Source organism: Taudactylus pleione, unplaced genomic scaffold (genome assembly GCF_031769625.1).
Source record: "Taudactylus pleione unplaced genomic scaffold, aTauple2 ptg000046l, whole genome shotgun sequence".
Lineage (NCBI taxonomy): Eukaryota > Metazoa > Chordata > Amphibia > Anura > Myobatrachidae > Taudactylus > Taudactylus pleione.
This window is the reverse complement of record NW_028284448.1, coordinates 12,372,215-12,397,063: the sequence shown is the minus strand read 5'-3', so window position 1 is coordinate 12,397,063 and position 24,849 is coordinate 12,372,215. Positions and strand designations below refer to the sequence as shown.

Below are 24,849 nucleotides of genomic sequence, written 5' to 3'. Positions count from 1 at the left end.
TGCATTGAAGAGTGGGCCAAAATACCTGCTGCAGTGTGTGCAAACCTGATCAAGAACTACAGGAAACGTTTGACCTCTGTAATTGCCAACCGAGGTTACTTGACAAAGTATTGAGTTAAACTTTTTGATTGTCCAAATATTTATTTTCCGCAAGAATATACAAATAAATTGTTTAAAAATCATACAATGTGATTTCCGGAATTTTTTGTTCTGATTCTGTCTCTCACAGTTGAAGTATACCTATGATGGAAATTACAGACCTCTCTCATCTTTTAAAGTGCAACAACTTGCACAATCAGTGGCTGTCCAAATACTTTTTTGCCCCACTGTGTGTGTGTGTGTGTGTGTGTGTGTGTGTGTGTGTGTGTGTATATATGTATATATATATATATATATATATATATATCGCATTAATTTTGCTGCTCCTCTGTATTTCTTTTATTTCATGACATGCACTGTCCTGCTGCAAAAATCTTGGACTGTGTACAACATATTTTCTTGTCCTGCATTACCATTTCCAGGGAAGGCCCTCGTCAAGCATGTGTTGAAACTGTATCTACTTCCCCATGAACATACTTTTAAGTAGCTTTTCTGTACACAAGATCCTTATGTCAATCTGGACGCAAACAGTCATGGTAGTAGCCCTCAAATTCCAAACAAAGTTCCTAAAGTAGTACTTCAGCACGTCTAAATTAGCAGTCATTCAGGTGTTGGCAATTCTTCCTGGCTACCAACTGAGCCCTGTGGACTTGGATAAAAGGGGAGGGGGAAGGGGACTGTGTTCTCGCCTATAATTTAATCTGACAATCGAGACCCTGGAAAGCCCATGGCTAATTATAAACAGGAGCAAGTGGTCTTTAGGCCTCTAGAGCCTTGTTATTTCTGGGTGTCCTTTTCAGGGTGACGTAACAGATTTTTCCATGATTAGAGTCTCGGAACCTCATTTTGAAGTGCACTGGATGTCCAGCAGTGTCCCTATTTTGGCCAGTCAGGCAGAGATACCAAGAATTTTAAATAAACTGTTAGGGGTAAAATTAAAGTGAGAGTTTTTACAAGTGAGTTTTAGAAGAGATTTTGCCCATAGCAACCAATCAGATTCTACTTAACATTTAATTAGCACCTTCTAGAAGATAATGGCTAGAATCTGAATGGTTGCTATGGGCAACATCTCTTCTAAAACTCACTTGTAAAAACGCTCACTTTAGTAAATTTACCCCTTAGAATACATTTATTATTTGTGGTGCAAAACAAAAAGTTGTGAAGGTTTTCATTATGTTTTGCAAGTCTCTGCAAATGTAGCATAATATTTAAAAGTTCTATATTAAATATAATTTTTACTTCTAACTACATATTGCAGGTGTATCTGCCCTGTGTTTTGCAAACCAAGAAGAGATATGTTGGTTATATGTATGAAACCCTTGACCAGAAGGATCCAGTTTTCGATGCAAAGGGGATAGAGACAGTGCGAAGAGATGCCTGTCCTGCTGTTAGTAAGGTACGTTTAACAAAATGTTAAACGCAGTTAGTTGCTACCAATGACCAGTGATTGTCTTTTGTACCTCACTAGATTTGCAATCCATTCTTACAAAATATTTCAAAGTGCACTTTAAAGTGATTTTGCATCATGACACATCTGCAGAACAATCATATGTAATTCAGGAAACCAGGAGAGATGTGGGTCCAGCCATTCTGCATTTTATGTAGGCAGAGGAGTGGTTATGGTATACAGTACTAAGCTGCTGTTGCTAAAATTGATTTTTCCAAATCCACTGCAATAGTCAATATAAATATTTTTTGATATAATATGGTACCACAAATATGTATTAGATATGTGTTCTTATACATAAATGGTGGTGTCTGCTAGAAGGTTCTGGCTGCCTAGAACTGGTTGGAGCTGGTGCTGCAGGCTGTGCACACGGATACCGATATAAAAGTGACAGTAGGAGAGAGGGGTCAGTGATAGTTGGTGGCTCCTGAGGTAATAGTGGAAAGTGGGGACTCTGCGCTGGATGTAGGCGCACGTAATGGTGGCAACAGCAGCCCCAGAGAAAGAACCCAGCTTTATGTGTCCTAAAAGGAGATGTGCATCTAATAGATGGGAAGGATCGCTGAGTTCCGATACCAGAGCGGATATTGCCTGCTCTGAGGCGGGTACCTGAGGAGACATGACGGAGAGAAGTAAGGCTGAGGAAGTGAGCAGTGGCCGGTTGTGCTAATTGCAACCTGAGGGAGGAGCATGGGGACCGGCCGGAGCTCTCCAGCATTACCCGGGGAAAGAATAGAAGTTAAACAGAGAGGTCTGTAAAAAACACCTCTCCTATATTAGAGATGTGTGCAGTCCACTGTGTTTTGGTTTTAAATTATCGTCATGTTTTGGTTTTGGCACAACCAACCCTCAGTTGTTTTGGTCCGTTTTTGGTTTTGGATATCTTTCAAAAAATGAATAAAAACAGCTAAAATTATGTAACTTGGACCTATTTTTATTCCCTTGGTATTATTAACATCAAGAACATTAATTTCCAGTCAATTTTAACCACCTCACAGCACCTGAAATAAGGAGGGAGGGACTTACACGCAATTCAAAACACACAAGATCTGTTTTTTTAAATCCAATTTCCGAATTGCTAGAAGACCCAAGTTAGAATTCTGTTCTACACGGAATACCAAAGTTATTCTGACCTGGGACTCGATTCAACCCCGAATCCCTAAATTCATTATGTATTTGATTTTCTCAAAAACCAAACCGATCATCTCTGATATTATTAAGAGACCTAGATCTGCTACAGTCTGCCCAATCATCGATACTTGACGTTCAGCAAAGTAGTCTTTTGTTAGGGTTCCAGAGTTGATAAGACTGTTCATTGAGTCTGCAGTAGTTAAAATTATAATAGTGATAATGTGTTGTGTGCAATCATCCCTAAAGGAAATATTTTTGGCCAGAAATTAATCTGGTTCCTACCCGTCCACCAGACCTGTTAACCGTGCCAGAAAACTATGGTGCTGGGGTTGAGTACCGGAGATACAGTCCTCATTCTTGTAGCAAGTAATGGAGTTTGTGTGTGAGCCTGTTGTCCACAGCAGGGCTGGTTGGGGAGGCTGCTGCTCCTATGTGTCGGACATGCATAGTGAATTTGTAAAGTACAGGTGTGGGAAATGAAGCAAATCGAAAATTTTGGATTGCTGTTAAACTCTAAGTTGGATATTATGTGGAAAACCAGAAATTTAACTGTGGTGCAGGATAAACTCGTTTTCAAAAGTGTAGCGTTTTATATTTCTTTTCTTTTTCCCAGATACTCGAACGTTCTATTAAGCTGCTATTTGAGACAAGAGATATAAGTCAAATTAAACAGTATGTCCAGAGACAATGCATGAAGCTGTTGGAAGGGAAGGCCAGCATGCAGGATCTAATCTTTGCCAAGGAGTACAGAGGAAGTTTTGCGTACAGACCAGGAGCCTGTGTGCCAGCACTAGAACTCACAAGGTTGGTGGCTGGTTTATGGAGAAACCCCACATGCCCATAATGGAGGTCGATTTGGGCTGCTCATTATTGCTACTATTATTTCTTATACTTTAATTCCAATCAATATTTTTTTATTTCTAATTCTCATATTTTAAATTAATTTCTATTACAATGTCTGGGGGTACATGTGGCTATCCGCATAGATTATTTTACTATGGGAGATATCATTCGTTTTGAGGTGTATGGTTCAGTCTTTAACTAGTAATTCCATTGTAATGACTTTTCTTTTAATCAAATTTATTCAGAATTCAATAATTAAACAAATTGGCTTTTATAAATGTATAATATTAATCTATGATTAATTGTAGAAATGCTGAGCCAATTTAGCGGCTGAACGTAAACTCCAGGTCCATCTTGTTTGCCCTTTTTGAGTGCGAGTTAAAAGTAAGAAACCTTCTGAAACAAAGAAGTCAATAAGCAGAAGGCGGCAGTCTGACAAACATGCTATTATAGAATAACTTCAGCGGGAGGAGCACCGCACAGGAGCAATATAGTTTTCTGGACCAAAAAATGAGGGTAGAGGATGTAGGAGAGAGGGAGAGAAGAGCAAATAGGGGAAATTAGTAATGGAGACAAAGGGTAGGAAGGTGGGAGAGGAGAAAGGAAACTGCTAAGTACCAAGTAGGCAAATTAAATAAAATGTGGCAGCAGGACAGTTTAAATAATGATATAGAGGCCTCATTATAGGAGACCCAGGGAACCCAAATAGATGAGAAGTTATTAGGTCATTCATGGAAAATGCTATTGTAGATGGTAGAGCAGATGATGAGGGTGGCTGTGGATTTTTCCCAATTAGAGGCTACCCAGTGTCCTCCAATTTCAAAGTGTGTGTTAACGTGTTCTAGAATCTAAAACTATTGCCTTTCTGAACTCTATAAATTCCTTTTGAATGTTTGTCATATTCCTTCCTTTTAAGATATACAGATTCAGCACTTGAAGTTTTTCTAATTATTTTTTTTTCTATTATTATTATTATTATTATACAGGCCAAGTACTATTTTAGTAGCCTTTTTCTACTTAAATTTTACTATTGGCCATTAAAGAGACAGAATAATCTATTGCTGCTACTAATACTTATCATGTACTCTAGTGGTTGTTCCACTGCTGCTTGCTTACCTTAATATTATCTATAAACAACGTTACTTTACTCCATTGTTGTTGATGACATTTAGGGTCTGATTCAGCAAGGATCGCTGTTGCAATTACGCACGTAGATGGCCGATTGTTACGTACTGCGCATGCATCGCAGTGTGTGAAGGCTCCACTGCGATCTCCGTGACCACGCAGGCCCATTACAGAGTGATTGACAGGAAGTGACTGTTTGGGGGTGTTGACGAGGGGGTGGTCGGGGAAACACAGGCGTGTCAGTGTGTTTGAACGCTGTTACAGGGATATGCATAAATTAGCCACTGCGATGGCATACGCAGCTTGGGCTTTCACTGCGTGCGATGAGATTAGCAAATTCTGAGTAAGGTCAGACCTGTTGTAATTGTGCATGAGGCTCCGATGGTACTCTGTTACCTATGGTTTCGCAGACTTGCAATTTATTACGGATGTGAGTAAGGGGAAGTGGGCGTCCTTATGTTGGGCTGCGAACGGCATCGTGATTGCAAACAGCATATTATCACAGTGGGCCTGCATGCGTAATCACAGCTGCGATCGCAATAGCAATCTGTAATGAATCATGCCCTTAGTCATCTAGCTCCCTGTTGTGTGTGAATTGTGATTCAGAGCAGCAGGCTCAAAGATCACCACAGGCGCAGGAACTGCCGGCTTGGGCGGCGCAATTCACAACTGTTGTGTTACACCTGTCTGTAGAACTGGAGGCCTCTGGTAAAGATAGAGAGGTTTCCAGATCTCAGAAGTCTGCTCTCTACCCAGACCCCGAACCAGCCTGGGCTTGGTCCCTAGCAAAGTTGGTGGAGGAGCTCACTAAAGCCATGGCCCCGTCACGTGCCCCTTCTGCGGGTCCTTCCCCACAGGTCTCCCAAGAAGAGGCTGTTACCCTCAGTCCTACAGTCGGATGACTTGGAGGATGAGGATATACCCTAAAGGAGGGCGAATTTCCAGATTCTGGGGAGGAGCAGGTCCTGGAGGAGCCGGAACCTATATCCCAGGGGATAGAGGCGTTGATTTTAGCAATCCGCCAGGTGCTAAACGTGGAGGAAGTGGACCAAGTTTCTGCCCGGCCATGTATTTTTTGAAAAAAGCATAGACCGGTTGCCTCCTTTCCAGCATCATAGAAACTGGATTCTATCCTGGCCACAGCTTGAAAACACCCGGATAAAAGATTCCAGGTATCCCGTCTGCTTTTGTCCACCTATCCTTTCCCTGCAGAAAGCAGGAAGCTATGCGAGACTCCCTCTTCGGTAGATCTCCCAGTGTCTCTTCTGTCCAAGAAGACGGTTCTGCCGGTCCCAGGGGCCACCTCCTTAAAGGAGACTTCAGACATGAAGTTGGAAAACACCCTAAAGTCCATATACACAGTAGCTGGCATGATTCTTTGCACTGCGCTATTGGGCTGCTGGGTCAACAAGGCGTTTGAAGCCTAGGCAAAACAACTATCTGAGGGTTTGCGGGCAGAACTCCCACGTTGAGGATCTTATTCCTATAGCAGAACAGATTGGGGAGTTGGCCGCTTATCTCGGCGAGGCGTCAAGAGGTATGTAATTTCGCCTCTAGGACTTCCGCACTAGCTGTATTGGCCTGCAGAGCTCTTTGGCTGCGACAGTGGCAAGCTGATGCAGAATCAAAGAGGGCGGTGGAAGCCCTTCCATTCACCGGTGACGTCCTGTTTGGGCCCGAACTGGACAAGTGGATCTCCCAGGCTACAGGGGGTAAGTCTACTTATCTCCCCTCATTTGCTTCGGCTACTCGCAAGCCTTATTCTGGTCCTTCCTTTTGTGCCCCGGAAAGATTCAGAGGCCATTCCAGAGGAGGACCTACAACTTCTCATGGTTCCAGAGGCCGCGGCAGAGCCGCAGCGCGTTCTACCCACCAGGACAGTAAGTCCACCACTAAACCCAGTGCATGACGGGTTTCCCTCTCACCTGGGGGAACCAGGGTGGGAGCTCATCTTTGGGATTTCAGGGTAGTGTGGGCAGAATCTTGTCCGGACACCTGGATTCGGGACCTCATCACCCAGGGGTACAAACTCTATTTCCAGTTCCAACCACCTCCTCTGCTTTTCACCACAGGTTTGCCAATTTTGACAACAGGCGTGTCGTGTTACAGGAAGCTGTAGACCAACTTCTGACCGCTCGAGTGTTGGTCCAGGTCCCCACTCATCAAATAAAACAGGGGTTCTACTTCAGCTTGTTTGTGGTTCCGAAGCTGGACGGATCGGTCAGACCTATTCTGAACCTGAAGGATCTCAGGACCTCATTCAGCTTGCATCCTGAATGACTGCCTCCTTGTCGATCGTTAAGCTGTGGGTTACCACCCGCAGCTTAACGACCGACCAGGTTGATGGTCGTGATGGTGATCACCATCCCGACCATCGGGGCTTACGACCAGTCCCTAAGGTTGGGTCTGGGCACTCGTAAGCCCCAGGGAGCTTTCTGCTCTGATGGAGCAGGAAGCTCCCCACTGACATCACTGATGATGTCAGTGCGGCGGCCCACAAAACGGTAGGCGTTCGTAAAGGAACGCCTCTGTTTTGGAAACTGCCCCTCCGGCCCGCCTACCAAACGGGGGCAGCTGTCGATCAACATCGACAGCCGCCCCTTTGGTAGCGAGCTCCGGAGCGACAGAGTTTCTCTGTCACTCCGGGGCTTGCGCACGCGCAGTGCGGCTGCTGCATGTGCACAGGACTAACCATCGAGTCGGTTACGAGCGCATAGGCGCTTGCAACCGACTCTGAATAAGGTCCTCAATGCCTACTTGAGAGTATTCAAGTTCAAGATGGAGTCCCTTCAATCTGTCATTGCGGGGCTAGAGAAAAATTAGTTCCTGGTGTCTTTGGACATACCCATCTGGCCGCCTCACCAGGCGTTTCTACGATTCGCCATTTAGGACTCACATTTTAATTTCCAGGCCTTGCCCTTTGACCTATCATCGGCCCCCAGGGTATTCACCAAGGTCATGACCAATATGATGGCTCTCCTTCAGACACAGGAAGTCACGTTTGTCCCTTACCTGGACGATCTCCTCCTGAAAGCTCATTGTAGAAACCAATTACTATAAAACATTGTGGTGACTCTCAGTCTCCTCATATGACACGGGTGGATCCTGAACTTTCCCAAGTCCCATCTGCAGTCGACGCAGAGTCTTCTATTTCTGGGGATGATTGTGGACACTGTATGTCAAAAGGTCTTCCTTCCTCAGGAAAAGATGGTGCGGCTGGTGCTACAACATCGGCGAGTATCAGTGCACTTCTGCATATGACTCCTTGGAAGGATGGTTGCGGTTTTCAAGGCCATTCCATAAGGCAGTTTCCACTCCAGGCCTTTACAACTGGACCTACTCTCTGAATAATCAGGATCCCACCTATTCCTTCACCAGCGCGTGAAGCTGGCCCCCCAGAACTCTGATATCTCTTCTCTGGTGGCTGAATTAATTTCACCTGTTGGAGGGCAAGAGGTTCGGAGTGTGGGATTGAATTCGCCTCACCACAGATGCGAGTCTGAGAGGGTGGAGGGCACTGACTTTGGAGAACCACTTCCAGGGCCGCTGGACTCCACAGGAAGCGATACTGCCCATAAACATCTTAGAATTACGGGCAGTGTTCTATGCTCTTCAGCTAGCGTATCACCTGTTGTGGGGTCAAGACTCCAGAGTCTAGTCTGGCAATGCCACGGCGGTGGTGTACATAAACCGACAAGGCGGCACCAGAAGTCAGGCGGCAATGAAGGAGGTAAGCCGCATTCTACTCTGGGCGGAGGAATACGCCATGGCAATATCAGCAATATTTATTCCAAACGTGGACAATTGGGAGGCCGACTACCTCAGTCGTCAGGATGTGCACCCTGGGGAGTGGGCGCTCCATCCCCAGGTGTTTCAACAACTTGTTCAAAGGTGGGGCCTTCCACAAGTAGACCTCATGGCATCCAGACACAATCATCAACTGCCTCTGTACTGCTCTCGGACAAGAGACCCGGAGGCCATGGCGGTGGACGCACTCTCAATACCCTGGCATGTCTGATTTGTCGATCTGTTTCCGCCATTTCCTCCTCTGCTTCGGCTTCTGCAATGCATCAAGAGGGAAAGGGCCATGGTTCTGTTAGTGGCTCCAGATTGGCCCCGCAGAGCTTGGTATTCCAGCCTTTGTCTACTGCTGATGGATGATCTGTGGCCTCTACCACTGCGAGAGGATTTCCTGCAGCAGGGTCCTTTCATGTATCCAGACTTAAGGCTGCTACGTTTGACGGCGTGGCTGTTGAAAGGGCAATCCTGTGATCCCTACCATGCTACGGGCCCGGAAGAAAGTTACTTCCAGACACCACAAATTGTGTATACATGATTGCATGCATTTGTGGGTTACAATACGTAGGGAGAACAACGAGATAATTAAAAGATAGATGGGGAGAACATATGCAAAATATAAAGAAAGGTTTGGAGAACCACTCATTATCGCAACACTTTAGAGAAAAGCATAATTGCTCAACAAAGTATATTAAACAGATAGTGGGGATTAAAAAGGTCGAAGGAAATTGGCGTGTTAGAGGAGCTGAGACAACACTTGCTAAAACAGAAATTAAATTTATCTATGAAATGAAGATCTTGACACCTTTTGGTCTCAATGATTTTGAGTTGAAATAGTTTTTGTAAATATTATATACTGTACACTCATTAACATGGAATAGGGTCCATTACCTGCGATCAAGTATTGTTGTGATTTCTATGGTATTGTTTTTTAAGAGTGTTTCCATTTTTATATGGATTGATACACTAGCTAGATTGTTGGATTGTTTTGCGTATAATATTTGAACTATAGAGCACTGTCCCTTCACCGGATCATATCATTAAAACCTATACCCCCTAGCGATGTACGTCCCAGCAAGAGACACATACTATCGCAATGATTTTAAACTCCCAACCAGGAAGTGATAGTTTGCTTTCCAGTATGTGGAACGCTATGAATATTAGGATAAAGGGATGATGCCACTTCCGGCGGAAGTATCGTGTGTTCCATCAAGTGGAACGCACAATTATATTTAATAAACAAACAGCGCTATATTCATCATTATAGTGCTGAACACTCTGGTAGTCCGACGGACTTGAATAAGGCAAGCTCCGGAATATGATTAGGACTTACAGAGGTACGTTTTCTATATTTTACTTTACCGCACACACACAACACAGGGAAAGGCCGGGACCACTAGTATACCCCTATATAAACGGAAGATTTGAGAAAACCGGTACACCTTGACAAAGGCTAATGAGCTGAAACGCGTTGCTCACCTGTGGGAGCTTGCCATTTCCTGGAAACCTTGAGAGGGACCTTCACTTAACAGGTAAAGGTGAACTGCTTTTAGGGAAGCATAAAAACCCTACTGCTTTCATACTGTGCCTTTCAGGAAAAGGTTGTTTGTGGTACTCTGCCATTTTTATTTACCTTGTTTTTTATATGTGAAATAAATTTACAATACTTCACTATGGGAGATCCCTTGTTTTGATTTGTTTGGAGGTGCTGTTTGGCAGTGAAGGGGTTATACACTAGTGTGTTGAAAATGAATATTGCCGTTTTGAATATTTCTGTTGGAGGAAAAGTACTAATAAGAACATTCCACCTGAAGAATCTACAAATATATTTTTAAAGAGACACTTTGGACTATTTTTTGAGTTTCTGTGAAATACTTTATTATTATTAGGAGCATTTACTTCAGAGGAGTAGCGCTCAAGTGTACTTCTTTGTCTTTTGATGCTTACTCGGTGACCTGTGTAGGTTATTATTTCTTGAGCTGCCCTCCTGGTTTATTGGAGCGCGGGTGTTCTGTATATTTTTTTCTATTACTACCATTTCTGTGACCTGGTGTGAACGGCGGGGATCGTCTCCTACAACTTTCAAGGTGTCCAGACTCCTACTTTTCCTGCAGGTAGGCTTGACAGTGGGCCTATGTTTCGGATCCCTGAAGGTTCAGGTCTCAGCACTGTCTGTTTTCTTCCAGAAGAAACTGGCTTTACTCTCAGATGTTCAGACTTTTCTGCAGGGGATTATCCATTTACAACCACCCTTTGTCCCTCCCATGGCTCCGTGGGACCTTGAACTCGTCCTCTTATTCTTGTAGTCTTCTTTGTTTGAACCGTTAGACACTGTCGAGTTTAAGTACCTCTCATGGAAGGGGGTACTTCTCCTCGCCCTGGCTTCGGCCAGGCGGGTGTCGGATCTCGGGGCTCTTCCTTGACGTCCTCCGTACTTGGTCTTTCATGCGGATAGGGCTGAACTCCGTATGCGGATGGCATTACTTCCTAAAGTGGTCTCTGCTTTCTACATAAACCAGCCTATTGTGGTGCCGGTTCTTCCAGAGGAGTCGTTAGCTTCCAGATCCCTGGACATTGTTAGAACCCTCAGGATCTACGTGGATAGGATCGCATCTCTACGGAAATCAGACTCCCTGTTTGTGTGGTATGATGCCGCTTGCCCTGGTTGGCCGGCTTCCAAGCAGAATTGCACGCTGGATCTGTCTGACCATCAGACAGGCCCATGTGGCCTCCTATAAGGATCCTCTGGCTTCCATTACAGCGCATTCCACTTGCTCGGTGGGTCCTTCATGGGCGGCTGCCCACGGGGTTTCCATGGATCCACTTTGCCGAGCAGCCACTTGGTCGGGCCGGCATACCTTTGTCCGTTTTTTCCGATTTGACACGTTCGCGACCTCTGCCTCACAATATGGCCGTGCTGTTCTGCAGGATTCTCAGCGCTCTCCCGCCCGGGATGGGAGCTCTGGGATGTCACCACTGTCATGAAGACTCCAGTGTCCCCTGTTGGATGAAGGAGAAAACAGAATTTTGGTACTTACCGATAAATCCCTTTCTCCGATTCCACAGGGGACTCTGGATGCCCACCCTGCGCTATTCCTTCCTGCCATGGTTGCTTGTCATTCTATGTTATGACTGGTTCGCTTTTTTTGTTTTACGGTTTATCAAAACTTTTCACACATGTTGTTTGTCGTTATGTGTACGTGCTTCACCTCATCTGCATTTTGTTCTTCCAGCTCTCCTCGGGCACAGTTTCCTAAGACTGGCTTGTAGGGGGCGTATAGAGGGGGAGGAGCTAGTCACACTTTCTAAATTTAAAGTGCCAGCTCCAGGTTAGCACACATCTATACCCCACTATCATGAAGACTCCAGTGTCACCTGTGGAATCGGAGAAAGGGATTTATCGGTAAGTACCAAAATCCTATTATATCTTTGTTATAATTTATAACTATATATTTTTTTTCTATAATATTTTCACCACTGTATAGGAAGGTATATGTAGAGTGACATCCACCATCGTGTACCTTAGAATTAGATCTCCTCCTTAAAGAAGATTTCACTGTGGGAGAACAGTACCCTGGTCACCATAGATGGAAAGATAATTAGATGGAGGTTTGAAGGAAGAAAATTGATTGTTAAAAATCTATCTTGAATCACAATTCAATCAATTTTATAGTTTTTGTAAATCCTTTGTATGTATTTTATCACTTCAGCATGGTAAGCTACCACATAAGATTTTAACTGAATTGCTTACAATTTAGGTTTTACTTTTAACATTAGTAAGTAAGAGTGCCCCAACAAAGAGTGTCTCTTTTCCTCTTATTAGTTCTTAGTACTGATATATTGACTGTGCACCACCAAGTAAGTAAATTATTTTCCATGAGGTACTTTTTTTATTCATATATTGTTGGTAATTTTCCGTTGAAGCTCTACTAGGAGCACTACTTGACTATCTTTCCTGTGCGGAACCAAACCCCTCTCTGTGTTGGCTGAGCCAGTCATAGCTCAGTATGCTTTTTAAACTTGTTTTCAGTGGCTGAGAAGTATTTAGGGTTAATTAAAGGGCAGTGGTGCTGCTCGGGTCACCTACATCCAAGAAACTGAGAGCCGCATCATTACTTCAGGGTTACACTGGGCCATCAAACTGGTAATATCCCCAGCCCCCTATCCACTGCAGGGACAAAAAGACAGTTTACAGACATCAACACCATAATAAAGTATACATCAAATGATGATCTGTTTATAGTGAGTGTACCTCTCATCCAATCATAATATACCACACTGGGTGATCCAGTGTTACTTTTACTTCTAATGCCACTATGCATATTGGAACAACATTTTAGGGGCTTGTGGGAATGTCTGGGTGCACTTATGGGACCAGTGGGGAGGTTAAGATGTTTGCTTACACCACTGTTTTTCATTATTTCTCTCAAACTGTGTTAGATTTTACACCAAATTTTACATTACGACGGGACCCAGAAACAGTGAGGCAGGTGCTGAGTCCCTTGAACCCTCATAATTTTTGTCTCCGTGCATTCACTGTTCGGTATAGGGATCGCTGGAATTTATTATAAATCTCAACTGAGCTAAATATAAACGCATATGATTAATTCCGCTGCTCTATTTAGGAGGGCACGCCACAGTGACGTCCACTTTAAAGGTTTTTTTTTTTACTTTCTTTTAATAAATTCATCAAACACTTCAGCAAAGAAAGTGTTCTTTTTTTGATAGGTATGCAGTCTCTTAAGACAAAGGCCCTGCAATGCCTCAGGTGGCTTAGCTGAGCTGCAGCATGCGATAGCCATTCCTGGCCAACTGCTACTCTCTCTCAGCTCTCCAGAGGATGGGACACCTCTTACAAAGAATACTCTCAACTCACTTTTCACAAACATGTGCTAGATCCAACACTAAAGACCCTGCTCACCATTAGCGGGGGCATATCTTTTACTCAGAATGTTATATATGATCAACTCCGACCCATCTTTCTATATTCCTGAACCGGCTCCAGTGCTTAGCCAGCATGGGCTGGTTTCCACAGGGAAAACCAGGAGTTAGAAGTCCCCCAAAATTTTGTTTATCAGTTTATTCAAACGGAACTAATTTTACAAAGACAGTAGCGGCATCTAACAAAGTGATGTATATTTTATATTGTGAACATTGATCACAAAATGTCTTTGTAAACAGTATATAGAGTTTTTCCTTTAGGAATTAACACAAAAAGATGCTTGGGGTTACTGTAGATCCCAAATCCGTTGCTACTTTAACACTGAAAAGTTGCAAGTAACATGAGCAGCGAGTCTATGATATGTAGTATGTCTTGGTGTGCCATCTACTGGATTGACATGTATACTGCAACTTCATGAGTCAAGATAAGCTGCCTTTAGTTCTTAATATACAGTTGGATTTTCCTGCAAAATCGATCTTGTGATATATATATATATATATATATATGTATTTATATATGCATACACATATAACTGTCTGTTTGTGAACAGGGTGTGCAATATATGTAGAAAGTGTGTGTGTGTGTGTGTGTGTGTGTGTGTGTGTGTGTGTGTGTGTGTGTGTGTGTGTGTCATTTTGGACTTGAGCCTGTGAAGATTCCAATTACATTTTTTTTTTCTTTCTATAGTTCATAAACAGTCCCTAAAAACTATATTTGTCCCAAAAAAATATATATTTCTATACATATAGTAATTTTTGGCTTGAAGAGCCTGCACACTGCATGCGATGAATGTCGAGCGCCTGGTTTTTCCTTTATTGCTCCCCTCCCTGATGTCACATTGAGAGAATACATACCTCATTTTCTTTTTGGCTGACTAAGCTATACAATATTAAAAACGCAATCCAAATTCATCCCGTAGTTTTTACTTAATGCCGGAAGAAACAAACAGGCAGACAAACGTAAATTCTGAAAAAAACAAATGGTCTCCATAGTTTATACACAGTCCCAAGGAGTACATTTCTCCCCAAAAAATTCTATACACAGATACAACCATAATAACTTTATTATAAGTATAGAAGATAAAAGAAAAATTCTCCCCTTCTTTTTTGAATCACATAAGTACAGTGGAAACTAAAATTCTTATTTTGCTGAAATATAGCCCGATGGCAGTAGTAAGGCGAGTCTCTGGCACTTACTGCTTTCTACTTGTCTTCTATTGTTGCCCTGTGTAATTTCAACATATTTTTGGATCCCACAGTATATATTATTGCTTTCTCTATACAATATATTGGACGCTTTGTATTGATTTTACATGTAAAGCAATGTTGTGTTTTTTTTAGAAAGCAGTATTGATATACAATTATTAAAATTGTAAAGTGTGGCTAAATTATCTATAGAACTATTTATTTTATTAAACAATTACAATATTTAATAAGCAATGACCATAACTGTCCAAAGTTCTAATACCACTGTACAATGAGACGCACCAGAGCGCTGAGCTCTATTACTGAGAAGAGTCTCTAGAAGACACCCTAGATCCAGGCTCAGATAGTGTAGACATCTTAGTATGATCTCATTGATTAAATTGGTAATAAAGAATCGTTTGACCTTTATACACTCAACTGTTAAAGGAGAAACTAGAGCATTAAAAGGTTTCTTTTAATACCACTGGATCGGTGCAACAATGCAGAATTGTGCAGAGGGGATGGGCCTATTTCTATACAAAAAAAGCACTCGTATAAAATTAATCTACGTACACAGCATTCCTCAAGGGGTAATCTCAACTCAGGTATTGGATGCAGGTCACAAAACAACAGTGCTTTTTGCACAGAGTAAATGTGCTTTTAGCAGTAATGCACTATTAGTGCTTGTTTCTCTTTACTTTGAGTTTGATTATCCTGGTCCTCAGAGCCGTAACTAGACTTTTTGGTGCCTGTGCCAGAGAGAGAGCATTGCCAGCCCCTTCCGATTTTTTAAATGGGGACATAAGATAGTGCACCTGAAAAAGGGCCATATCCTCATGGGAAGGGCCAGGGAAGAGAGAGGGGAGGCCAGGAGATAAATTAAGAGGAAGCTACAAGTGAGAATGATAATAAACAGGAAAATTGTCAGGCCCATACAGCGCCCCCTGCCATGTGGTGCCCTTTGCTATGGCACTGGTCGCACTACCCTAGTTACGGTTCTGCTGGTCCTTCTCATTTTTTTAGTGGTATTGGTTTTTTGAGAAATGGCATCTTCTTGAGTTTTGGACTGAGCTGCTGTGCTGGAAAACAGGTTACATCATTTATTTATGTCCATTGTTCTGACAGATAGTAATATTGCTAAAACAGTATTTTTGTTGTGCAATTGTGAGTTAAATGCTAGATACTATACAATAAGAAGTATAAATTGTTATACATTTTTAATTGCAGTGACCTCTGTATGTGTGGATTTTATAGTTCATGTTGAGACTATATCTAAACAGCTCCAATGCCTCTTCTTGTTCCTAAACAGGAAAATGGTAGCATATGACCGTCGCTCTGAGCCACGTGTTGGAGAACGAGTGCCGTATGTGATAGTATACGGTACACCTGGAGTGCCTCTTATCCAGCTTGTGAGAAGGCCCATTGATGTCCTCCAAGATCACAATCTGAGGCTAAATGCAACCTACTACATCACCAAACAGATACTGCCACCACTAAATAGGATCTTTTCGCTTATAGGGGTGGATGTCTTCAGTTGGTACGATGAGTTGCCAAGGGTAAGCTCAAGTTAATATTTTATATAAGTTGATGACCATGTAAAAGTTTGCAAAGGACATTAAATTCGTATTGATGCTCAAAAGAAGAATGGGAAAAGCAAAAGTGATCAACATTGTATCAAAAGTAAAAAACATTTTCTAGGAATTGCATCCATATTGTGCACACCTGTGTTTGCCCCTGTAGAGCTTACAGTCTGCATGATCTTCCACATGCATTAACATTAATCACCCACTATACTTTGACTGCGAACTGAAATTACTGCACCCTGAAGAAAAGAAAACACACACACTGCTGTGATCACAATAGAACATGTAGTAAAGCAATATGAGAACTAAGTTCTTCACAACACAAAGAGCCCACTAGACCAGTGGCTCCCAAACTGTGCGCCGTGGCACCCTAGGGTGCCTTGGGACACTTGCAGGGGTGCCTCAGGATGGTGGTCCAGCACCAAATCAAATTATTTGTGGTCAATGTAATGTAAATATGTAAACAAAGAGAAGCACAAACCTGTCCACCACCACATAACTGAGCCTAAGGATGACAGGTGAGCACAATTTACTTCACTTTACTTCATTTTTTTCTGAATTTCTCAATAACAAATTTTGGCTTAGGGGTGCCGTGAAAACAATGCTGACACTCTAGGGCGCCCTGATTCAAAAAAGTTTGGGAACCTCTGGACTAAGGCATATGTCTTTCCACTTTTGGCAGGTACACAAGTCTGCGGAGGCTTAGAAAACATATCTTTTACAAGTTATAGTGTGGAGGTCTTTGGTGCACTTAAGGGGTCAGTGGGGAAGATGTTTGGTTATATTACTGGTTTTTCATTATTTCTCTCAAACTTTTAAGATTTTAAATCAAACCTTTAATTACGATGGGAGGTGAAAACCCAGTCACCAGCACAATCCAAAAGGAACCATAAATTAACTCCAGTTTGCAGGGCAATGCCATATTTTATTCCTCATCTGTTTCTGATGGTGGTGTGGTTCAGAGGGAAAGAATTTAGATAATGTTTCCCTGCTGGATTGGTACCTGTTAATCAGAGGCTGCTACCACCACTGCCCTACGTACTACATACAGAGTCTGGCACTTTCTTGTGTTTGTCAAAAGACATAATTACTTTGGCATTATGGTATTTTCCATGCAGATATGTTTTGTAGCGGAAACAGTTCTTTCAGAACAAAATGGTCAGCTGCTAGTGCAAAGGCTCTGTCCGTCATTGGTGTAACTACTCAGGGTGGTGTCTAGTGATGATACCGTAGCACAGGAATGGCCAACCTGTGGCTCTCCAGCTGTTGTAAAACTACAAGTCCCAGCATGCACTGCTTCAGTTTTGCTATTAGGGAATGCTAAAACTGTGGCAGGGCATGCTGGGATGTGTAGTTTCACAACAGCTGGAGAGCCACAGGTTGGCCAGGCCCGCTGTAGCTCTTTTGGGAACAGGTTACAGAAACTAGTAGTGCCTACTGAACCCACATGGTGATATCTGTTATTTGGATATTAAAACCACATAACAAACAATACTGTATGTAATACATTCATTACAATATTAGTACTGGCCAGAGGGGGATTCCAAGCAAATTACCCTTTATTTACACTTAGCCTGGCTCCTGTATCTCACAATAACCTGTGATGTGATTCCCAGTCACGTTACTTAATAAGTACAGGACTAGTAGTATGCAGCAGTGATCCCAGATATTATACTAGCAGCAGGAACCACACGTATTAAACTAGCAGGTAATGACCTATACTGGATCAGCATAATGGGCCACTACCTAATTCAGAGGTGGATACTGTGCCCATGTTTGCGCAGTTGGCCAATGTTTATTGTACTGCGTTTGCGTCTGAGTCGCATTGCGCATGTGTAGAAATGGGTTACCGACGACAGTCGTAGTGAGTATTTGGACACAGAGTGAGTGACAGCGTGCATTTATGGGAGGTAACCAGGGCTGGCTAGTCAAATGCAGGCATGTTGCGAACGTGTTGCAGCCAGGGACTGCGTCTTTGTATGCAGCTTTGTATGCAGTCTTGTTGCTTCTGATGGACATTCTGAGCAGCCATAGGTTTGCTCAGAAGATAGATGGTCTTTTTATGCAACTGGCAGATTAGAGATGCTGCCAAAGGGCAACATTAGCATAACTTCTCATTACTTCTGCCTACAAGAGGCAGCCGCAATGGGATTAGCATCCACCTCAATACACTATACAAGAAGCAGTTGCCTCAAATTATCATATCGACTACAGTACTCTTCACTACACTAATCTTCTAAGCCACTATCTCAGACTTGGACAAGAATTTGTTGCTGTACTGTAAGCAAATGTACTTCCTCCTCATGTTACTGCTGTGCTTGCTCTGCTCTCGCATTGCAAAACGAACGACAGGGTGTAATTGTGTAAGTGTGTGTTGCAGCTGCTGCGACTATGCGCGCTGCCATACCGGAGAAAGGTTGTTGCACGGCAAACTTTTTTTTTTAATTGTCCCATGTCTAACATTGACCATCAGTCACATTGACACACACAGAGTATACACCCATCAGCCATAACATTAAAATCAGCTGCCTAATATTATGTATGTCCCCCTCATGCCAAAAAACAGCTCTGACCTGTTGAGGCATGGGCTCCACAAGACCTCTGAAGGTATCCTGTGGTAGCTGTCCCCCAGACGTTAGCAGCAGATCCTTTAAACCCTGTAAATTGCGAGGTGGGGCCTGCTCGGAATTGTTTTACCAGCACATCACAAGATCCTCGATCACATTGAGATATGGGGAATTTGGAGGCCAAGTCAACACATTGAAATTTGTCAGGTTCCTCACACCGTTCTTGAACAATTTATGCAGTTTGACAGGGCGCATTATCCTGCTGAAAGAGGCAACCGCCATCAAGACATACCATTGCCATGAAGGGGTGTACTTTGCCTGCAACAAGGTTTAGGTAGGTAGTATGTGTTAAAGGAACTTCCACATGAATGGCGGGACCCAAGATTTACCAGCAGAACATTTCCCAAAGCATCACACTACCTCTGTTGGCTTGCCCTCTTCCCATAGTGCATCCTGGTGCCATCTTTTCCCCAGGTAAATGACACACACTCACCTGGCCGTCCGATATAATGGGATTCATCAGACCAGTCCACCTTCTTCCATTGCTCCATGGGCCAGTTCCGACACTCACGTGCCCATTGTAGGAGCTTTTAGTGGTGGAAAGGGGTCAGCATGAGCACTCTGACCGGTCTGTGGCTATATAGCCCCATACGCATCAAGCTGTGATGCACTGTGTGTTTTGATACCTTTTTATTGCACCCAGCTTTTTGTGCTACAGTAGCCCTTCTGTCCAGATTGGTTCAGATGGCTAGCCTTTGCTCCCCATGCGCATCAATGAGCCTTGGGCACCCATGACCCTGTCGGCAGTTCATCGGTTGTCCTTCCATGGACCACTTTTGGTAGGTACTAACCACTGCATACCGAGACCACTCTGCAAAATCCGCCATTTTGGAGATACTCTTGACTTTTTCCTGTTTCCAACACCACAAATTCAAGAACTGACTGTTCACGTACTGCCCAATATATCCCACCCCTTGACAGGGGATCGGTATGAAATACCGGCTCCTCAATAGCCGCCAGTTCAAATTCTGACAGCGGCATCCCGATACTTCAAGATCCCGACAGGGGTGGTAAGTATGCTAACCCTACCCCTCTGTAACCCTCCCTTAGTGGTGCCTAACCCTATCCCCCCCCTTCCCTAGTGCCTAACCCTAACCTTCCACCGTTGGTGCCTAACCCCCCCTTCCTGCACCCTAAACCAAACCCCCCCTGGTGGTGCCTAACCGTAACCCCCCCTCCCCGTACCCAAACCCTATCCCTCACCGGAGGGGTGTCTAACCCTAAGTCCCCCCCCCTTCCCTGGCTAAGACCTACGAAGCCCTGCTTGCCTTTGTTCGGTATGCTGGAAGTTCTGCGTGGGGATAAAGATAGGCGTCGAAATCCCGAAGCCTATCTTTAGTCCCGGGTCGGGCTTCCACTGCCGGTAGTCTCACTGCATCCCCTTGACAGGTGCCATATAGGGTATGTAGTAATTATACAAATATGGAAATATATTGTAAAAACTTGAAGCGTAATTCTCTAATGAAAATCTATATTTCGTGGTCAGAAAATATTCTATACATTTATTCAAATTTATACCAAAGCTGGTTAACATCAATCATCACAGTGATATTTTTCATAATTGTATTAACACAAGTGACTGAGAAGAATATGCACACACCGCTGACAGTTCATGTGAGAGCTTAAAATACAGTATTAAGAAGCAGATTATATAAGTTAGATTTGTTTTGAAAACTCTCTTCTTTAGAAACAATTGGCATCCCATATTATTTATTTATTATACTGAAAGATAGGATCTTGGAGCTGTGAAGGTGGTATTATGATGGCACTTTCCTCTTTCCATAACCTATTCATCCAACTTGCAGTACAACTGAAGAATCTAGTTGATCTATGGAGCACTTATAGGGGACTATCCAATTGCAGGCAAAGTTTTGAAAACCCTGCTGGCCGTGAGGTTTTTCCTATTTATTTGCCGGATAAAAAGTCAGTTGTGCTAATTTCTGTAGGAATTACCGCAGCTATTTTCTGGTAGCCCCAGAGCAGATCTAACAAAAATGTAAAATCCCTATTTTAAGCTAAAAATGTCTCTGACCCCTACAGAAGCCCTTGGACCTTCCCTTAATGAGTAATTAGGCAATTGGAAGTTCTCAATTAGCTTGATTGGTCCAATAAATACATGCCAATATTGGCCTCAAATTACCCCAAATTAATATTTCCATTCACTTTATTTAAATAAAAATAATTGATTTTTATTTGCCTAAACTCACCCCAAAATCACAATTATTTTCCTGCTTTTTTTTTTTTAATTGTTTCATTTGTAATTAATAGTGTGCACATACATATCTCCTGTATATCTGAGAATCTGGTTCAAGCACAGTAGATTCCAGGTGAATCAGAAATCGGACTCTTCTTGCCATTGATCGCATGCTTGGAAGAGTTGACACTGAAGCCTGGCGATGTTAGATACATTTAACTGAACTGTGTACCAGGTCTATTAGCAGTGAAGTGATGTAAGCAACAATCCAGCATATAAACAGATGTGTTTCTCCAAAAAGACATGATCCATCAGAACCAGTGTTAGATTACTAAGATGTTATAGCAGCAGTTCATCAATATGCAAATTCTAGGCTAAAGAGTGTCCAAACATTGTCCACCCCTGCCATGGATGCCTTATATATTATCGGGCAATGACTATCAATCCTTTCTCTGCTGAGGTTACCTGGTACATCACACCACCCACAATTTATTTATCTTTTTAATTGGCCTATAAAACTTTCCAAACTGATGGTATGGTGTTAACGCAAACTTAATTGCTCCTCCTTGCTGAGGACTACAGCATAGATTTGAAAGGGAAGTGCAATTCTTTCTTTCTGATGCAGTAATACAGATATTAGATAATACAATAACTGGTACCACAGCATGTACATGTTTGTCAGATTGAAGGACTGTCTAATATTTTTAATTATTACAAGTTATTTTGCCACCAAACAGTATACTACAGTTATCAGTGTTTTGTTTCCTCTATCAGATCCAGAAGGCCTGTTCAACAGTACGAAATGAGCTGGACGGAAGGAAAGGCACAATCTCTCAGTATTTTACAACTTTGCATTGTCCGATCTGTGATGAATTGACGCAACATGGGATCTGTGATAAATGTAGAAGTCAACCGCAGCATGTTGTAGTGATTCTCAATCAAGAAATTAGAGAGTTGGAATATAGGCAACACCAACTAGTCCAGGTAAATGCATCATTGTAATAATATTATTATCATCATCATTTATTTATATGGCGCCACAAGTGTTCCGCAGCGCCTTTTTAAACTACAAAAACAAATAAGTAACCAGCGACTTACAATACAAAGCAGGACATGGATAATGAACATAGCTATATTAGCAACCTTTACACCCACAGAAGCAGCCAAGTGTTAGTTGCCCTAGAGGGGAGTAAGAGATAAATGAAAATATAGTAGGGAGAAGCACAAGAGGGTAACATGCACATTTCCTTTACATACATTTCATATTTATTCCACATATAAAACAAAGCTCCTAAAAATATTTTACCCACATGCAAAACACTCACCCCACAATGCCGACACCACCCACACGTAAAGCACTCGCCCCGCAATACCGACATCGCCCACACGTAAAGCACTGGCCCCGCAATGCCGACACCACCCACACGTAAAGCACCTGCCCCGCAATGCCGACACCACCCACACGTAAAGCACCGGCCCCGCAATGCCGACACCACCCACACGTAAAACACTGGCCCCGCAATGCCGACACCACCCACACGTAAAGCACTGGCACCGCAATGCCGACACCACCCACACGTAAAGCACCTGCCCCGCAATGCCGACACCACCCACACGTAAAGCACTCGCCCCGCAATGCTGACACCACCCACACGTAAAGCACTAAAGAAATAAAAATGCTTTTACTGTCACACCAAATGTTCAGGATGGTTTAATGCAAAGAAGTAAAAAAACAAATCTAATGTGAAGGTAAACATATTTAAGACCTTTTATAACGCAACAAAAGGTTTTAACCCTGAAATGCCCGTAAGACAAATAAAAATAGAATATAGTAGAGAATGAATCCAAACCTCTAGTATTGTGTATTTGGTATGCATTTCTCAGGATATTCATTTCATAATGTAATCTTATAAAAATCAAAGTGAGGTATCAAAGTAATGACATCCTGCTTGCTTGGATGAACAATATATTAAGACAGGTTTGCTGTGTATCACATCCTTGGTGCCCGCATTGAATGATTTCTTCTGTCACTGTTTCCCTTCTAGTTATGCAAGAATTGCACAGGCTGCAGTGATCAACAGATCCAGTGTGTTTCCCTCAACTGTCCAGTACTCTTCAAGCTCTCAAGAGTGAGCCGGGAACTCTCCAAGGCTCCATATCTACGTCAGCTCCTTGACCAGTTTTGAAATGTCTAAGGAGGTGACCGGTGCTATTATCTTTCTGTGTTTATCACACTACAAACTTGTGCATGGTGCTGTTTTGGATTGCATTTCTTTCATGATTTTTATGATTTGTTTAATATGACTATTATTCAAAGTAACACTCATCTCCATCAGTGCTGGGGGTTCAATTTTAATTGCTATGTATTGCTATCTTTTTACAATGTACAAAATATTATTTTTTTTCTTTATTTTGACTTTGTAACATACAGTTTTATAATGCAGGTGTTTAAAAAAGCTAGAGGAATCATTGTGTAAATGCGTTCCTTATAATAGGCTTCAGTTACTTCCTGGCTTGCTGCTTGGAAAGGAGCACTGAAATCTGACTAGAAGAATGCACCTCTCTAGATACATCAGTATCAGGACCTCTCTTCAATTCTAGAGCACCCATATCATTTCTAAGTTTAAGTGCAAAATATTTTGTAAATATACCTTTTTTACTTTTGAAACAACTGAGTAAAATAATGTGCAATGGGATTTTATACAGTCGGTTGATGTGTGTCCTCCACATTTTGCTCCGCTCATGACATCTTTTGTTATTTTGATGTGCAAATCGTATTTCTCTGTAACATTTCAGACATTTTTTCATTTTCTTATAAAAGGTAAAAAAAGGAAAATAAAAAAAAGTATATTGCTGTCTTGCTTTAGCTGTTACTGGGGCATTGTGAGGAACTGTGCAAAGACCTTTTTTGTTATAAAACTGTGGGACTGTTGCAATACTTTAAATATAAGATTTATTCCATTTTGCTTGTTTTGTATAGACATTTTTATGGTTTCTAAATATGCTTATAATATTTTTCTTTTCTTATGTACAGTTAAATCTTATTTGCCATCATCCTGAACACAACAGTGTATTTAGATTATTTGTATAACTGTATAAAATTAAAAAAAGGAATATGTGGTCAGTGTATTGTTTTCTAAACTGGAAATCGTTTGAAAAGTTAAAATGAAAACAATATTAAAAATGAATAAAATATATAATATGGTGACTGTTTTGATTTTGTGCAAAAAATCAGAGCAACTTTGTTAAATAGAAGATGAATGTTTGTGGGAATATAAAATGACAATGATATAGAGCCATTAATATTATGATTACATTGCTGCCCCACATATTTATCATAACAGTTTTATCTTTGGTGTGCAAAGAAAGTAGAAGAAGGGGTTATAAATTAAATAAAGAGGTCATATGTTTGGTTGCCATTTCACGTGCTAAACAACTTGCACTGGCTCCAGCTTTTTTTTTTAAATATATTTTTGTTGAGGTGGAAAATCAAAACGACATGAAGGTACAATGAATTAAACAAAGCACGTAAAATTAAACCTTATAATAAAGTGGTAGTAAAGGAAAGGGGTTGCCGGAATATGGGCTTGAAATGCAAGAACAGAGGAAGGCAGTAGCATGTGTGCAAAAGCGTTAAAAAGGCTCGACGGCTTTTTATGTTTTTTAACCAATTGAATGGCGATGCCGCAGCAAGAAGTGCTTCAGCTGGCAAGGTGGTGCTCCAGCTTTAGAAGAGGAGATTCGTTCTGCACAACTGCAGGACAGATCTCCTCTGATTCCTTGGGCCGCTCTGCAGGGATGCGGCGGCCTGTGACTACCGACATCACTGCGCGATCGTGTCATCAGCATTCTGGGAGCGCATTTGTGCCAGGTTCC

General features: G+C 42.3%; 1 protein-coding gene across 1 annotated transcript in view; it reads left to right on the top strand.

The window, feature by feature from the left end:
• Positions 1 to 24,163, top strand: part of REV3L (REV3 like, DNA directed polymerase zeta catalytic subunit) — a 220,933-nt gene extending 196,770 nt beyond the window's left edge. Inside the window, exons 28-32 of the mRNA XM_088460488.1 lie at positions 1,358 to 1,495; positions 3,291 to 3,481; positions 15,879 to 16,125; positions 21,748 to 21,957; positions 23,019 to 24,163. Of these exons, the coding sequence (XP_088316614.1) occupies positions 1,358 to 1,495; positions 3,291 to 3,481; positions 15,879 to 16,125; positions 21,748 to 21,957; positions 23,019 to 23,159 (927 nt within the window). The 3' untranslated portion in view covers positions 23,160 to 24,163. The remainder of the gene's footprint in view (positions 1 to 1,357; positions 1,496 to 3,290; positions 3,482 to 15,878; positions 16,126 to 21,747; positions 21,958 to 23,018) is intronic.
• The last annotated feature ends 686 nt before the right edge of the window (positions 24,164 to 24,849 follow it).